General features: G+C 41.8%; 1 protein-coding gene across 1 annotated transcript in view; it reads left to right on the top strand.

The window, feature by feature from the left end:
* Nucleotides 1–17758, top strand: part of Tti1 (Telo2 interacting protein 1) — a 56562-nt gene that overhangs the window by 33445 nt on the left and 5359 nt on the right. Inside the window, exons 15-20 of the mRNA XM_065427580.1 lie at nt 2506–2671; nt 6560–6670; nt 13236–13448; nt 15258–15363; nt 16122–16204; nt 16296–16411. Of these exons, the coding sequence (XP_065283652.1) occupies nt 2506–2671; nt 6560–6670; nt 13236–13448; nt 15258–15363; nt 16122–16204; nt 16296–16411 (795 nt within the window). The remainder of the gene's footprint in view (nt 1–2505; nt 2672–6559; nt 6671–13235; nt 13449–15257; nt 15364–16121; nt 16205–16295; nt 16412–17758) is intronic.

The raw sequence follows: 17758 nt of genomic DNA, 5'->3' as shown, positions 1-17758 counted from the left end.
GCTTGTCTTTATTATATATAATGACTTGTTCTGGCATCACAGGCGCAATGCGGAAACACCGCTGGTGCGGTGAAACGCTGCAGCCTGGTTCGATTCACTGGCTGCACCCGAGTATCTTGTTGGGTTACAGCTATAATCCATCTTGCGACGTGATTTTACTGAAGTTTTCTTTTTAAACCAATAAGTTGCTGAAGGACATATAATGTTTAATCTAAGCATGTCAGTGATATTTTTCTTGGATAATCTTGCTCTTGGTAGAAGACACGAAGCATCCCGACTGATTGATTACGTTTAACTTCCCAAAGCAACACACAGTCTATGAGAGATGTTGTAGGGGGAGACTCTAGATTAACCTTGGCCACTTGGGGTTGCTTACGAAACACCCCAGTAGACAGCCATTTTTGCATACTGCATCATTGGAATGTGGCCACCATGGCCATAACCTTAGCTAAAGAATGTTATATAGCCACAAAGCCATTGCAGCAAGTGTGCATGGAGCTCTCTGTATGCAATGAGCCATGACATATGAGTGTTTCATTACCGTTTAGATCAGTTCTCTACTTATGAGCAAATTAAAGAACAAGTATGGTTAACAAAAATCAAAATACCAGACTTAACTTATCCTAAATCAGAATAATTGCTTACTAAAACAAGTTAAGCTGGCATTTTCATGAAGAGGTTTTGATACATATCTTACTCGTGGGTTACTCTCATCCTAATTACAGTTTTTACAACTTTTCTGTGCACAAGTGCAACTTTAGCATACCTTGCTGTGAAAAATTATGTACTGATTTGCTTATTCTTTTGTTTATGTTGCGTTATGGCTATATAAGATGTTTGTATCCTGCTCAAAACTTAAAATTGTGTTATTTTTATAATCTAAATGTATCATAACTTGTTCAGTGTGTTTCTTTTTATTGTTGCATTTATTCGTAGAATAAATTTGATGAAGTTTATGTATGTGTGTATATATATACAGTATAAGCTATATAGCTTTATTTATTTAGTGTAGTACATGTAATAGAAATAAAGCATTCTGTATTATAGCAATGCATGCTAGTGAGCCACATCATGTTTAGAGTGCATATACACGGTGCAGCAAAAGTTCCCGTGCTTTTCAGCAGTAAGTTGTAAAAAGGCGAAATGGTTCAAACTGAAGGAATTTCTGAAACGTTCCATCCGAAGAATTGTGAGTGAGAAGCTGCAAAAGTACAGGGTTCAGAAAGCTTATAGACTAATAGGGAACACGAAAGATACCAGAGTCACAAGACGCAAGGACCTGCTGAAACGATTCAGCAGCATGGCACACCAGCACAGCATTTTTTTTACAGACAAGGCAGTGTTCAATATCAAGCAGTTAAACCACCAAACAACAGGGTATTGACAGGAAGCCTCAAAAGAAGCCAACAGCAGTATAAAAATTGCCTCAAAAGTTTTTGTCCTCAATTAATAATGGTTCTTGGGGCAGTCACTTCTGATGGAAAGATGCTGCTGGTTTTCTTGGAACAGCGAGCCGAAGGGAACAGTGCTAATTAACTGATAGATGTCCTGAAGAAGGAGGTCCTGTCATGGGTTGAATCTACTTTAGAAACCATCAGTGGACCTGTGAGCCGAATTCTGGTCCGGGTCATGAGGCGAAGGCAGTGCAACGATGGTGCATGAAAAATTTCCTGATTTTATTTCCACTTTAGAATGGCCCCCAACTGCCTGGATCTAAACTCGCTTGACTATTAAGTCTGGTCTGTATTAAAGAGCATATTCTGGTCCACTCCTCACTGCAGTTTGGCTGCTCTTTGTCAGGCATTACAAAATTAATGGATTGAATTAGACAAAGGCTACATCCATGCCACCATCGCATTTTTGAAGCAACTCAAGGCTTGTGTTTATGCAAAATATGGGCTTTTGGAAAAGTAGGTTTGTATTTGTGTATGTATAGCATAACAAATTGAGTAAACTAACTTGATAAAAGTAACATAACATCACATAAAAATCACATAAAAGTGATTTTGTTGCAGTGCATCACAACCATATTTATGGGTTTTTATTTGAGTGCAATAACTTTTGCCATACACTGTAGTTCTGGGTTAAGGCTTTCTGTCAAATGCAGGTGCATGCTTTTAAACCTTAACCCTTAGTTTTCTTTTTTTTTTCTAAAGGAAACTAGAAATGTGAATAAATTAAAAGTTAAGGTGTTTTACTGAGACCAAGTGAAGGGGCATTCAACAGAGCACTATACTGCCAACAAGTTGAACAAGTCCCATGTGTGAAGTCCAGGCTTGTTGCAGTATTTTATTTCATGATTCACATCTTTTGGCCCTAGCAGAGAGTGCATTCTGTGTTGAAAAAAATGGCCCATATAAGGGTTTGACTTTGTGTCGGACTACAGTCCTAGATTGTTTCCAACTAGTGTCACTTCGTTTGCATGCTTTATGCTTTCATTATGTTTTTTTTTTCTTGGATTGCAGCAGAGCCACATTAATCCACGTGTTTAATCTTCACTTTCAGTTCTATTTCAGAACTTATCCAGCAAAACACTGACTACATTGCCAACACAGTGCTGTTCAAGCTTAGGCATCCAAGGTCTCACGGTGACGTCGCACGGATTGTGCAGGCTCTGGCTAAGCATAGTGACAGAGGAAGCATTGGCCTTTTGGAGGACGTTGGTTACGAGGCATGTTCTTTTTAGTTTTGATGTTTTTTGAAGGTATATAATGACTAGCATGTAGGCTCAAGCACATCAATTTGATTGTGAAGAAAGACTAATTGAATATTTGTTTTGATTTCGCAGTCTCACGTCAGGCTGGATATTCAGCTCTCACCCAAAATTTGTAATTTAAGCAACACTTGACATGTCATGCCTCGGGGCCAGCAGGGATATGTGCCCCAATTGGCAAGGAGAGACATACATCATAGCCCACGCCCACATGTGGTGCCAATGTTCTAGACCTCATTCTTAGTACAGTACCTGAAACAATAGGTCACATAGAATATTTGGATGGTTTCAGCGACCACTATTTGCTCCAAATTACAATAAACACAACGCCACCGGTTACGGGTAAAATGAGAAAACAAATTCGTGATTACAATAAAGGCAGTTATAAAACAATAATCTCAAAATTTGAAACTTTCTATGAAAACACAATGTGGCCATCATTTTACAATAAATCCGTTGAAGAACACTGCCTCATGTTTAAAAATACACTGTGCGCATTAGTAGACAAGTATGTTCCACTCGTTAATGTAACTAACAATAAGTTGCACCCTTGGTTTACTAAAAAGCTTCAGCGCATGAGGAACAAGAAAAAACACTTGTATAATATCGCTAAGCAAGATCGCACATCAGCAGCATTGCAGAATTACAAAACGTACCTTAAGTCATACTGCTCAGCTTTAGGTGAAGCTAAAGATAAATATTTTTCTAATGATCTTCCTGAGCTGCTTAAGAACAATCCTGCCAAGTTTTGGAAAATAATAAAGCCTAACAACGAATCAGATGAATTGTCTTTACAAAACAGCAGCAATATTCCTATTCCAGACAGCAAATGTTCAGAGGTCTTTAATTCATTCTTCACCTCTGTATTTACACAGGAGAACACTTCAAATATACCCTTTGTTTCAGAATTAAGCTACCAATACATGGAACCTATTGAAGTCACTTTGGAGGGCTTCTCTTCTCTCATAAATAACCTTAATATGTCTTCTTCATGTGGCATAGATGGTATAAACTCAAAGATTTTAAAGAATATGGTAGAAATATTAAGCAAAATTCTTTTTCACATATTCAGACAGTCACTTGCGACTGGCCACCTTCCCGTAGATAGGAAGATGGCGAAAGTTATACCTGTATTTAAACGTAGCAACAGGAACTCCTGTGTGAATTATCGTCCCATTTCATTGACATGCATTCCCTTCAAGTTGCTTGAACACATTATTGCTTCGCAGGTTTACAGACATCTTGAGATTAACAAATTCCTTTTTCATAATCAGCATTGCTTTAGGAAGGGCCTCTCGTGCGAGACACAGTTATTTGAATTTACAACAGACCTACACACTAACCTAAATTATAACTTACAAATTGATTGCTTGTTCCTTGATTTTTCGAAGGCATTCAACTGTGTCGCACATTGTCGCCTAATATCAGAACTCTCTGCACCAAAATTGGACTGTCTTACCTTGTCATGGCTCCAAAATTTCCTGTCTAGTCGTCAGCAGTTTGCTATTGCAAATAACTACTCGTCCTTCTTTAACAGACGTTTCTTCTGGTGTACCACAGGGTAGCGTCCTCAGTCCCTTGCTTTTTCTAACCTTTATTAACAAACTACCTCAAAATTTGTCCTTCACCATCAGAATATTCACTGACGACTGCATAATTTATCGCCCAATTAAATACTCAGATGATCATCTCATTCTTCAGCAAGGCCTTCAACAAATCATTAGCTGGTGCAATAAATGGCTAATGACTTTAAATACCACAAGATGCAAAGTAATGTCGTTTACCCAGAAGTCGGCAACCTCACCGTATCCCTACCATATTAACAATTAGACTGTTACAACAGCTACACAATATAAGTATCTAGGAGTCCTATTCACATCGAATCTTTCTTGGACAGAGCATGTCACGTCCATTTCAGCTAATGCCTCCCAATCGTTGGGGTACTTACGACACAACTTAAGAAATGTTCCTTCAAATGTTCACAAGCTAGCTTACCTAACTCTCGTTCATCCCAAGCTCGAGTGTGCATCTCCCATTTGGTCCCCTCACCAGAAATACCTCATTGAAATGCTAGAACGGATCCAGAACAGAGCAAGCCACTTCATCATAAACGATTACAGCTACCAGTCTAGTGTAACACATATAAAAGTTAAGCTTACATTACAATCCTTGAACACAAGCCGAGACATTGCCCTTTTATCACTGTTCCACAAATTCCTTCACTCCACTCAAACACCCGCATGCTTGAAACGACCCTACTCCACGTCACATAGGCTTCATAAACATTTCAGCTGTGCCCGCCTTTACGGGTCTACAAAAGCATTCCATTACTCTGCTCTTCCTCGTGTTATCAGAATATGGAATTCGCTCCCGGAGAGCATTGCGTGCCAGTCCAATTACGATTCATTCCGTGATGCCTTGACTGAATGCATGACTAAAGAAATGTGAAGTTTTATGTTTGTCACACAATGCTTTCTGTACTTGCACTATCTTTTACAGCTTATTGTCGCATTATTACCGTTATGTCACTATGTTTACCGTTACGTGAGAATGTCGCATCTGTAACTTTTCTGTCATTTTTTTCATTATAACTGTTTAACACTCTGATCTTGTTATTTATACGACTTCACTGAAAACAATCTGTGTGATTTATTCCTTGTTATTATATTATGTTTTCTTCTTTTCCCTAGTGAATTGTGAACTAAATCATTCTTTTTTCATCTTGGTTGCACTTGTGGTTGTAGTTTGTAAACAGATACGATTTATAGATGTCTCGTATTCTGTGTATTTTCTATGTACTGCCCCTCTTACTCAGTGCCTCACTTTGAGGCCTGTTAGGTATTTTTAAATAAATAAATAAATAAATAAATAGCAGACATCATAACAGAAATTCATGGGCATGTGCATTTTTCACCAAAATTATCTTCACCTTGTATCATTTCCAAGTGCACTGACTAAAACAGTGAGCTGCGGAAACCTTGTGATACTAGCAAGCGGCTGCTGTTACAGTGTGGGCATTGCACAGTGTGACACATCGTGCGAGTGTGTTGCAGAAAGTCGTGTGTAAAGAAAGCAGCCTGCAGAAATTCTTAGGTCTCCGCACAGCCACTCTGTGAGCGAGATTGACCATAACGCTTGCAGAGCGTGTTATGACCTAAATCAGAACGTGTTAGTATACCTTGCCTCACTTTTCCATTTATCTAGGCTCAGCTGACACAGAGTTCGTTGAATTAACACAGAGATCATTGAATTAAGCAACATGTGCGCTATTGAATCATAACCTGAATATTATCAAGAGTGAGATTAAATATTTCTTTCAAGACCAAGTTAGGGCATAAATGGTCTTCACTACAGTGTAAATATCTACCTTCACTTATTTAATAATCTCTATTTTTCAATGCTTGTTGTCGCACATTTTGGTATGTTCACTTTATTGCATGATTTCTTTGATGATAGACTTTAGGACCACACCACCTCAACCTCACTCTCTGTGCACCATTAATGTAACAGTAGTTCTTTCTCAATGAAAAGAGAACCTATAAGAGTGACTACAGCTGTCCATCTGCACAGCAATTACTCAAGAAGGAAAAAAAATGAAAACAGTGGTACAACTTATGCTCAAAAATATATTACTGATGAAACAGGCAAACTTTTATGTAGCTATTCACCAGAAAATGCTATTAAGCTTTCTTGAGAGTAAAATATGTATAAAAAGAAAGGTATATAAACTTTTCAGAAAATGAGAACTGGAAGCCCTTAAGCATTGATAACTGAGAGCGTGTCACTTTTGTACCTAATTGCTTGGATGTGCTCATGGTTTTTTACAAAAATGTTTTCACATTACAGGTACTCAATGCACTTGACTTCTGCCACAAAGATAATGCACTACCATTCTTGAAGGTCCTGGCAAGCATAGTGGTATACCTGAATGCTTGGTTTCCTGCGACACCTAAGACGGTGCGTACACATTTTGGAGAAGCATCTACTGTAACTAGCTTTCGTAGTGCTTTTCCGAACATCCACAAAAATATATCTTTGAAATTTTCGAAAAGATTATGTTCTTTTTTAGTTACATCATCAGGTATGTCATGAAAAGGACCCTTGGAGATGTCAAGCTGTTTGTAAGAGAACTTAGCTACTGGTTTCCACCAGAACTTGTGTCTTTTGTGTAAAAACAAAAATGAAAAGGCATACAAGTAAAAAGAAAGCTTTTCCATAGTCTATGTTAAAGAAACAAAATAAAATATTTTCTCTAATTCTGACAATTCAAAAATGCATAATATGTTAAACCTTTGGGTGCCAGACATTTCCGCCTGCTGTGTACTTGAGTTATGCGAAAGTGTAACAAATGAAAATGAAATTTATGTCCAAGTAACATGTGAGCAAGCTTTAAATGCAAATGCTATTTATTGCCTATGTGTTGCTGAACATCTTACAGTTTTTATTCCGAAATGCTAATTAATGATCTTGATAAAAAAATAGTGTTTCACAGGCAACATGGTGTACTTGTTGCTGTGATTATCACTTGAAGACACCTCATAACCAACGTTGAGGTCCACCGACTTGAGTTCAGAAGAAGTTATTGAATTCATGCATTGTCAAAAACACATGAGGGCTTTTTGTGCTGATCAGCTATGGTGAAAAACAAGAGATAACATAAGAGAAATTACAGATAGTGTAAGCTTTGTTGCGCCATCTTTCGTATAAAAATAACACCTGTCATATAAGTTTAACGAACCTCTGTATAGATGGCGCAACCAGCCTAGGTATGGTCCACATTTGTGAATTATTTTTGGAAAAGCAGGGAGAGTGCAGAAAACTAAACTTTGCTTGGGCACAGCACTTTAAATGCTAAAGGTCAAATTTGTGTAAGGAAAAAAAGCACAACAGCCTTATGCGGATAGAGCACTTTTGAACATTCGTAAATTATCAGTTCTGCAAGAACAACAAGAGAACTTGTGTACACACGAGTGCTTAGACAAGTTAGAGATTACAAAACATGAAAAAATATAAACATTTGTGATTGCATGTTTATAAGATACATCTGTACCTTCTTTAATGAAAAAAGTCGCAGTTTTCCCAGAAGGCGAAGCATCGATTGCGATAGCAGATTAGTAGACAGCTATACGAAGTAAGGATAGTAGTTTTATCCGCCATATAAAGCTGTAAACATAGGCACTTTAACTACTGTGGACTCTGTTTAAACAGAACCTCAAGGGACCAGGGAAATCGGTTCTTTTTATCAGGTGTTCCATTTACTGAGAAACAAAGCTGCATACAATTGCATGAATATAAAACCAACTAGCCAGGAGGATGGTGTACTGTTTAAGAGGCAGTTCCGTTTGAGCAGTTTCCATTTATCAAAATTCCACTGTAAATTAAGAAGCATGGTGTCACGCACACACAAGCAGACATGAACAGATCTGACTTGACGACTGCGGCAACCCACTCTCAAAAAGCTGGAATGAAGAAACACGGCAGCAGCAGCGAGCAAAGTGCCATTCATGCTGCCTATTGCTTCAACAAAAAGTGAGTGCCGAGCACACAGAGCATGCACAAAGCTACAAGCCGCTGATTTACCTAGACTCTGCCCCCAACACAGATTGCTCTCTAGGTACGGCCGGGCAACCATGCAGTTGCAGACGGAGTAGAATGCCGCCACCTCCTCTCTCTCCCCTCCACCCGGTGCCTTGCAACGTTGGGTGCCTCGCGCACGACTGGGCTTCCTGCCCGCTTCCATCCCTTTATGCTGGCAAGATTGCACCGCAATTGTCAGCTCCGCTCGCACACCTTCACTCGCCTGTACAGCGTAGTGCACGCCGTGATGGTGTTATCACCCTTGGACTTTATGCAGAACCTCATGGTGACGGCAGAAATGCACTTGGAGCGTCCATATAATTGCTATCACAATAAAAGTATATATATATTCCAGCATTGCCATTTGTTGAGTGTGTTGGTAAACTGATTTGGAAAGCATATTTAGCGCCAGCAAACAAAAACAAAAGAGAGACGACACCACAATGCGCTAGTGCATTGCAATGCGCTAGCGCTAGTGCAAATCTATTAAGAATTGTTTAACATGAGTGATGACACCTGGTTTCGCTTGCACGAACCGACGAGACTGAACTATAGTCCCGACTTATTGAAGACGTTAGGTACTTTTAGTACCTAGGTGGGAAATTTAGCCGTAGACAGGGAATGAGATGGGGAATGGGCCGGAAGTTCGTTGCGGCGGCGACAGGCGTTCGCGCTGTCCAATAGTTGACTGCGATTCGATGTCAACATCCGGCCGCATTCCCGCGCTCGTCACCCCTGCAGAAGCAGCCGAACCAGCTCCTAACGTTGACGGTACGCGCGTGTTTTCAAGCATGTCTTCGCAACCGCCCGCCAAGCGACTCAAGAGCCATCACTGGAGCGAAGACGAAAAAATAGATTTGGTCCATATCATAAGCGAGAAAACCACTGCTTTATTTAGTAAGTTCAACGTTTATGGAGTGATAAAAGTGGCGGTTGACGTAGGCTTCTTCATGCTCTCCAGGAGCCTGTATCCGCACATGCGTGCCGTCAATTGCACCCACGACGCACGGAAAGCCAGCGACAGCGTAGAAGCAGCCTTGGACTCCCCGCATCTGTCTAGGCGACGGCCAACTGGAAAGAAAACGAGAGTGGTCACCTTTAGATTCACGCCGATGTCACGCGCGGTCTTGCACACAATGACACACGCACATATTCAGGGAGGCACACGTATCTAGTGTTAAGCTCGTGCTGACCATCACACAGCTACGCACGACGTCGGCTTGAAAGAACAAAATGACGAACTGCTCACTTGAGGCTGGAAACGTTATTCACGGAGAGCGACACCTTCGTGGTACGTGCAATCAGTTAGCTTCGTTGCAGTCGAGTAGGTGCAAACATTCGAGACATCGTCAGCTGATGTTCTGGCAGCGCAGCTTGTTCAAATTTAAAGTTCGACGAAGCGGGAACGCGGCCACACGTTACATCACATTAGCGAGATCAACAGAGCCTAGTTCCACCGATGATTCGACGTACTGCATGCCGGACGCGGCCAACGCGCTCCGACGCGCCCGGCGTCTCGCCCTCTACGCACGTAGGCATTTCGCAGCACTAAATTCCTAACGCGACACGCGCTCCTACGTTCCGCAAAGCACTTGCGTGCGGCGTATTTATCGTTATGACGCAGTACTAAAGCTGTCTACTAAAACAGGCAGTAGAAAATAAATGGTTGGAGAGAGGCTTACCTGATGAGGCAACCCGGCATACCGTGCGGCTTGCGGTCGATTCGTGGGCGCCGATCACATCTCCGGCAGTAATCAAGAAGCATCCGGAGGCAAAAAATTTCAGTGCCAGCATCACCTGCAGCTCGGCGCTCAAAGCACCACTCCGACAAGTCGGGTGCTCGATCTCGGAGCGAAGGAACTCGACAAGAAATACTATGCCGTCCCGCCCGAAGCGTACGCGCCGCTGCAGCTCCTTCTCGCTGAAGGCGTCCAGCGGATTTGTCCTGTCGCGAAACACACGTTTGCGGCGCAGCAAGTGCTCGGAGAGCATCTCGAGGCGGGCCAACCGCAGGGCAGCCATGTTGGAAAATACTGAATAAGTTTTGGATAAGCCAGCTCGAAGGCAGGCTAGATTCCGGTCTCATTTCAGTCTTAATTTGGTGTCTTGTTTCCGTCTAGTCCCTTTCGTGCAAGCGACTTATCAGCTAGGGAAGATTAAGCCTCCAATAAGATTCGAATGAGCCTGAATATCAGAATAAGACTGGACTAAAGAGTTTTGTGCAAGCGGGCCCTGTTTTATACAGTTAAGCTAAAGTCTTAGTGCAACATTGCACAATAACTAGTTTGCAATATATATATATATATATATATATATATATATATATATATATATATATATATATATATATATATTGTGCTGTAAAATAAGGAGCAGTGGCTATGAGAGAGACAATGATGACAAGAGAGAAAAACCTTGTTTCGGTGCTCGATCGGCTGTACTACCTCTCGCTGCTCTGTTGTTCTAGTCGCAAATGCTTACTGCCCAAAGAGCTTCGTGACATTTGGTGGAGGTAAGGCGCTGGTAAGTCTGGATTGAATAGCTGCAAAGGGAGGCCTTGGATTCGCGACAAGGCAGCATACGTAAGTGGAACAGGCATAGGAGGCTGTTGATGAGCAAGCGTTACTGCGTTAGCGACTTGTTCTTGTATCACCTCACGGAGATCAGGAGGCAAGGACGACTCTGAGGTTGGACTGACTGGCAGAAGAGAGAGTTGGCATGCCACTTCTTCTCGTACAAATTGCTTGATTTGGTCTTTGACCTGAACTGCAAGGAGTAGCACTGACATCATCACTCAGAGCTGAAAGCGCGACGTCCAAAGCTAGAGCTCGGCGCGTAGAAAGTGTTGTTTATGTAGCTCCTCATGGCTCTGGCAAAGTGTTATGAGGTCATTGACTGTCTGAAGATTCTTTGCCAAGAGCATTTGGAAAGCGTCATCTTCTATGCCTTTCAAGATGGTCTTGACCTTGTCATCTTCGGTCATATCTGGGCTGATACGCCGGCAAATGTCAACTAAGGTCAACTACATCTTCAATGTAGCTCGTAAACGTTTCGCCCTTTTGTTGGACACGACAGCGAAGCAGTTTTTCAGCCTGAAGTTTGCGCACAGCAGGGTGACCGAAGACATCTTGATGTGTTGTTCGGAATGCTGTCCCGGTAGAAAAGTGAGCCTCATGGTTGCGTAACCAAAGATGGGCAACCCCGAAAAGGTAGAATGGTACGTAACCAAGCTTGTCAGCTTCAGTCCATTTGTTGTGGGCACTCACTCGGTTGTACTATGACAGCCAGTCCTCTACGTCATGATCGCCAGTGCTATTGAATATGGGAGGATCCCGTTGGCGTGGCGCACCAGGACAGACGACCGGAGGCGGTGCCAGGGGTGGCTCGGTAAGACTAGTCTTCTCAGGCATGGGAGATGTGACCAGGGATCATCCAGCTTCAGAGTTCCGGGTTTGCAAAAGGTCCAGCACCTTCCACCAAATGTCGCGAAGCTCTTTGGGCAGTAAGCGTTCGCGACTAGAACAATAGAGCAGCGAGAGGTAGTACAGCCGATCGAGTACCGAAACAAGGTTTTTCGCACTCGTCATCGTTGTCTCTCTCATAGCCACAGCCCCACTGCTCCTTATATTACAATATACATATATATATATATATAGAATCTTCTTAATGTCATCCTGCATAATACATTTTTCCAGATAATATGTTCATTCCTTTTTCCCGGCCAACGTCCCATAGGAGCAATATATTTTCATACAGTAATTGCCATTGTGTTTTCACCTGAAATTGGATAATACGGCTGCAGAAGCTGGCTTTTATTGGTATTGCTAAAGCTCATAGTGCAATATGCCATTGTACTAGCTTAAATAACATTTCAACAACCCACGAACAACATGCCCCAGCCACACTGGAAGAAATACGCACATGGCGCGGTGCTGGCAGTAAAGTGCTGCTGCAGCAAGTGTGGGCACACCAACTGGCAATGCACCGCTGCTCAGTTGAGTGAGGAAACAGTGGCCTCATTGTTTAACTTCCAGAAGAACATTTTTACAGAGATTGAAAAGAAGCAAGTTCAGTGCAAACTAACGAGCTATTTCAACGTTGCTGAATAAAAGTGCGTTGGCTGCGGTTCGTGTGGCGTCAAGTGATGCTGCTCCGCGTAACGTGTTATGCGGGTCAATGTCACTCAACACCACACAAACCTTTGCTTTTGGGTTTGTCACCGAGTACGCCTATTTTTATACTTCTTGTAGCTTGCTTTGGATAACACAATTTTTTGGATGATACATTTTATTTCCCAGTCCGCGTGAAGATTGTATTTACGAGATTCCACTGTGTGTGCGTGCATGCATGTGTGCATGTGTGTGTGTTGATTCAGAATGTATGGGAGATTATTTATTTATTTATTTATTGGTACTGCAACCAGGCCATTACAGTGGTTTTAGCAAAGTGGCTTACAAAGTAACAGAAAATACTGCGTAATGGCACAAAGGAACATATTAATATGTTGCACTTTACCAACCATTACTGTTTCATGTATTAGCAGCATTAGTTCTGTACGCCAAAGTTGCAGCAGCTACTACAAAATCATTGGAAGCATCAACTGAAAAGTAAAACCAATTCATAGTGCAAAATACATGTGTTTTATTTTAATTATATTTTTTGAATAAGTAAGCCACATTTGTTCTAGAAAGTTCACATTGTCATTGTGTATCAGTGTGACAAATAGATTTATTTAGCAAGCTAAAAAAATTGTCTGATATTCACATCGCTTGTAGTCATTTTCATTAAACTGCAATAATTTGTATGTGAAGTGGGTAAGGCATAGTAACTCCATTTTCTCCTTTTCTTCCTTTTTTTTGGGGGGGGGGGGGGTGAGCAATATGTGTGGCTAAGCAGCACTTTGCTGTACACACTTATATTTTATGGCCTGTTGCTATTTATTCAGGGCATACTGAAGGACGGTGTTACAACACGAGTGCTCCCAGAGAAGACGTTTGTGCAGTTTGTGAAAGAGTTTCATCAATGCAAGACAATTTCCGCTGATGTTGAGTTGACTGACCAGGAACTTGAAAGCATTGAGGTGCCTAGGGAAGATCTGTGTGATGTGGAAATGGATGAGAAGCCACCTGTGCCTGGACACATCAAGCTCCTTGTGCAGGTATGAGCAGGCCTCCTTGGTTCAAACAGTTGTTACTAAATGATGCGAATCTGAATGCATAGTAATGCAACTTCATTGTGTACTCGTACACGCCACAAATCACTACTTATGGTCCTCTGTGGTCGACTTTACATGTCAGTTAAAGGAGGCCCTACAACACTTTTTTATCAAAGTCGAGAAATACATTTGACATTAAAGCATACTACTGTACAAATATTTTGCAGCAAAAAGTATCTCAATACATTCTATAGAAGCAGAGTTATCGGTCAGTCAAAGCTCGCTCTTCATCCCCTTCTCAGTGCTTCCGCTCACAACAGCTTCCAACAGCTTCCACTGTGGATGCTATGGCGGAGTAGGCGATGCCCACAATGCTCCACCCAGTGGATGTCACCGTGGGGTGAAGTTTAAATTTGGCTTTGGATGTTCAAGTAAATACCACTACCTCGAGTTTTGGCAGCTATGATATGCTAAACTCAGAGGCTGTCCCTCATCTTATGGTTGAGTTACTATACAGGTTATATGCTGCAATGGCAAGCACTATTGCTGTGGCATTAAACATCTTCAAAAAATCATCGTCCAAGCACTCCGTACAGATGGTTGACTAGCGAAGCTGAAATATGCAGCCCTGGTGTTCATCACTGGGTTAATCCTGACGGTTTATTAAACAACGACTTGATAGGCTGCCGGATCCTCGGTACGCAGTTGCTGCTTGCGCTCGGCTGCATGAGCCTGTTCTTGTGCACGAGCTGCAGCATCGGTGTGGCATAGACGAGCTAGTTCCCAGTTCTGCTCAAGGTGTTGCTGGTCGAAAGGTGCCTGCTCCTCAGGAGTATGTATGAAACGTGGCCTACCTATTTCAGAGCCAGAGAGAAACTGCTGTGCCCGTGCTCGGCTGTGACGGAGAGCAAAGACGTCGCTACTGGTGCAGCCAATTGCGTGCCTCTCTTTCTCTTCTTTTTTTTCCCACGCATGCGCATGGAGTTGCGCTGGAGGAGTTTTCGGCATACAAGCGACAGACAGACGGAGGAATCGGCTAGCCATATACAGCTGCTCTCTAATAGTTGAAAAAATATGCTTAAGGCTTTCTCTGTGGCTGACATGTTGTGTGCCATGCTAGTGCCCATGCAAGCTCAGTCGTGCTTACAAAATTCGGGGAATGGGGCTGTGTCTGTAGGAGAAAGCCATGAATATATGCTGTATGTGCTACTTGTAATATAAATATAGACAATATTTTTGCTTTGATTATACCTGGTTAAATCTCCTATAATGAAAAAGATAACTCGAACAAAATGTGTGGTTCTGAAAGGCTGAACTTTCGCACAGCAGCTATATCTTTAAATGCAAACATAATAAAAAGTGGCATCTTGCACATCAAACTCTGCACCACTTGACCCTGAACATATCAAAAATCACTTGAGGCTTGCAGCTGTGCAGTTCGCACTTCTATTTTATATGTTTTAACTCATTTTCAACGTGTTCATAGAGCTTTCTAGCTTGAACACACATGCATTCAGTATTCCTTTTGCGATGTCTCTCATTGCTCTTGTCCCTGCCTCTTACTCCCACCCCCTGTGGTATGGGGGGTGGAAGTAAGAATGCAAAAGAAAAAAATAAACATTATTCCATGTTGAAGCATAACCAAAATGTGACTCAGCTTGCAAAGTGGCAGGAATGCGAGAATTTAACTAGGTGTGCTGAGCATGGCACTGTTATGGTTATTGTTGGCATAGTTACTGTAGTTGAGAATGCATTGCGGGCTCTGAGTAGGCAGAGGCTTTACCGTTTCGTTTGTTTTGCTTCTTTTCTCAGGTCCTAAAGAGATGCACGCACTTTCAGTCAAGTTCAAACATCTTCATTCAAACAGCTGTACTGAGTATCATCAAGCATGCAGTCATTCCACTGTCATGCTGTGAAGGTAAGGCGACTTGAACAAGCCCCACGGTACATATTTCAGGCTGGATGACAGGCAGGCATGAAAGAAAAGATAACTCAGTCAGGTTATGGAAAGAGGCAGGGTCCACATTGCATACAGCATCTTCCAGCTCCTTCACGTGATTCAATCCTACAGCTCATAGTATTGAAAGGATGGAGAATAGATGTAGGGACCATTGACTATAGGGCCAGTAAGTTCCTACTAGTATAGCAGGGCAGGAAATAGCGTAAAAGCATTCTATTTTACCGTGTGCAGTCCAACTTTATAGAGTACAGCAAAACAGTAGGTGCAACGATTTTACATGTCCTCCGAGATGGGTATGCACCATTGTTGCTCCAGGATAGAATCTTGGAGGCCATGATTTTGGTTTGCAGCAATTAACGCTGTTTGGCACATGGTGTGCGTAAGCAATAATTTATTCCAAAAGGTGAAGCTTGTTCCACTGCACACAATTTTTGCAATCAAATTTTTCGTTATCTGTAGTGTATAACTAGGGACTGTAGCTAAATTCTGTGCCATTTCCCAGAGTAGCAATAGCTTTTCTGTGAATCTGACATGCTATAAACCTATTGCACAGATAGTCACATTTCACATTTGAACTGCTTCTGCTAATGTTCTTAGACAGTCTGCATTGGTTTCAAGATTATGCTATCAGGCAAGAAAAGGAAGGACTCAAGAACTTTTATTACCCAGTTCATGCTTGCGTAATCATCTTAGAGTTAATATTTTTGTTCTTGCAGATGAGCTCTTGCCAGCCGTGCATTTGTTATGGAGGCCCCTCGTTGCTCGTTTCCAAAAGGACGATTGGAATCTATGCGCAAAGGTGGATGGTCGATCTCATATATGCATGATGTCATCATCACTCTGGCTAGGAAATATGCTGAATGGTGCTTTTTTTTTTTTTTAACATGCAGGCATTTGAAGTGGTTAGTTCCTTGGCAGAGACATCACATGATTTCATTCGCGAACGTACCCTGCGAGAGGTATGGCCAAGGCTTGCAACATTCCTACACAGTCAGCATGCAGTCAGGTAAGGATACATGGCAACAAAAACAAGTGTACAGTGAAACCTCGTTACTACGAACACCACATTAATAAACTTTTCAGAAATCCCCTCCTGACTGCTTATAGTTACAGTGCAAAAATATTTCAGTACTACGAGCTTCAGAATACTGAACTAATCAGAATAATAGTATGAGTCATGAGTGTGACTGCTAAACAAATATTTAACGTTTAACATTCAGCTTTACTGGCAGGCAGTGATAATGAGCTTCACTGAATGGGTTTTCACTTGTTTGTTGTGCCATGGTGGCTGCATTTCGATGGGTGCAAAATGCGAAAACACTCGTGTACGTAGATTTAGGTTCATGTTAAAAAAACCCTAGCTGGTACAAATTTCTGGTCGCCCACTACAGCGTACCTCACAATGAGAAAGTGGTTTTGGCACGTAAAACCCCATAACATTTTTTTTTACTTGTTTGTTAGCTTCATATTCAACTTCAAATTAGGTTTTGTGTGAGAGCAGCTGTTTGTGTCATCAGTAGTGCTACTGCTAGCATTATCGGATGTTACGTTTTCCAGATTTCCCAGATCCTTTTTTCGTGGTCATCTTAAAAAGCCCATCTACAGGGTTCTACTGCATTCGTTACATGCTGATGTTGCAGAGAAATATTTTAGATTTACTTTGTTATATGTGGTTATTTGTTTTATCCGTGTTTGGTTGTATCGAGGTTCGACTGTATATGAAGACCCTATGTTTTCATTTAGCGTGTTTCCTCAAGCATGGCTAGCCACGTTTTTTTGCACTACATATGCCATCAAGACCAAGGCAAGGCTGATTGTTTGCGAGGCAAATTCAACTGGTCATCTCAGAGCACTTCAGTGGTGCCTTTATAGTTGCTTAAGACGAGAACTAAACTTTACTGTGAGCATTTGCTTGCTGTGGCAATGATAATAAGGCTAGATTATTGCTATTAGGATTGATTGTTCGTGTAATGCAGTTTTGAAAAGACCCTCACATGATTTCGACTATTGTGCATTAACAGTCGTTTGGCAGGAGAAAAGCCAAATTTAAGTGCCCGGCATAAACCTTATAAAGAAAACAGAGAATGAAGGTAAAGAAAGCATAGGGGAAATTAATTATGTTTAATTGAAATGTAGAAATAATGGAAAGGGAATTGAAAGAGGACGTTAAGACAACTTGCCTCGGGTGGGAGCTACTGCCTGAGCCAGCTACTGCAGCAGCCATCCATGCTGCTGTACACTTTCTTGAGTGTTTGTGTGTGTGCACAAGGTTAGCCCTGGAAGTGTTAGCCAGTGCTGCTCACAGCCATGACAGCATATGTTGAACCTCCTTTTAGCCGCAGTTGTCATGTAC

Source organism: Dermacentor albipictus, chromosome 2 (genome assembly GCF_038994185.2).
Source record: "Dermacentor albipictus isolate Rhodes 1998 colony chromosome 2, USDA_Dalb.pri_finalv2, whole genome shotgun sequence".
NCBI classification, from domain to species: Eukaryota; Metazoa; Arthropoda; class Arachnida; order Ixodida; family Ixodidae; genus Dermacentor; species Dermacentor albipictus.
Note: the sequence above shows the minus strand (reverse complement) of the source record. Positions and strands in the feature narration are given on the sequence as shown.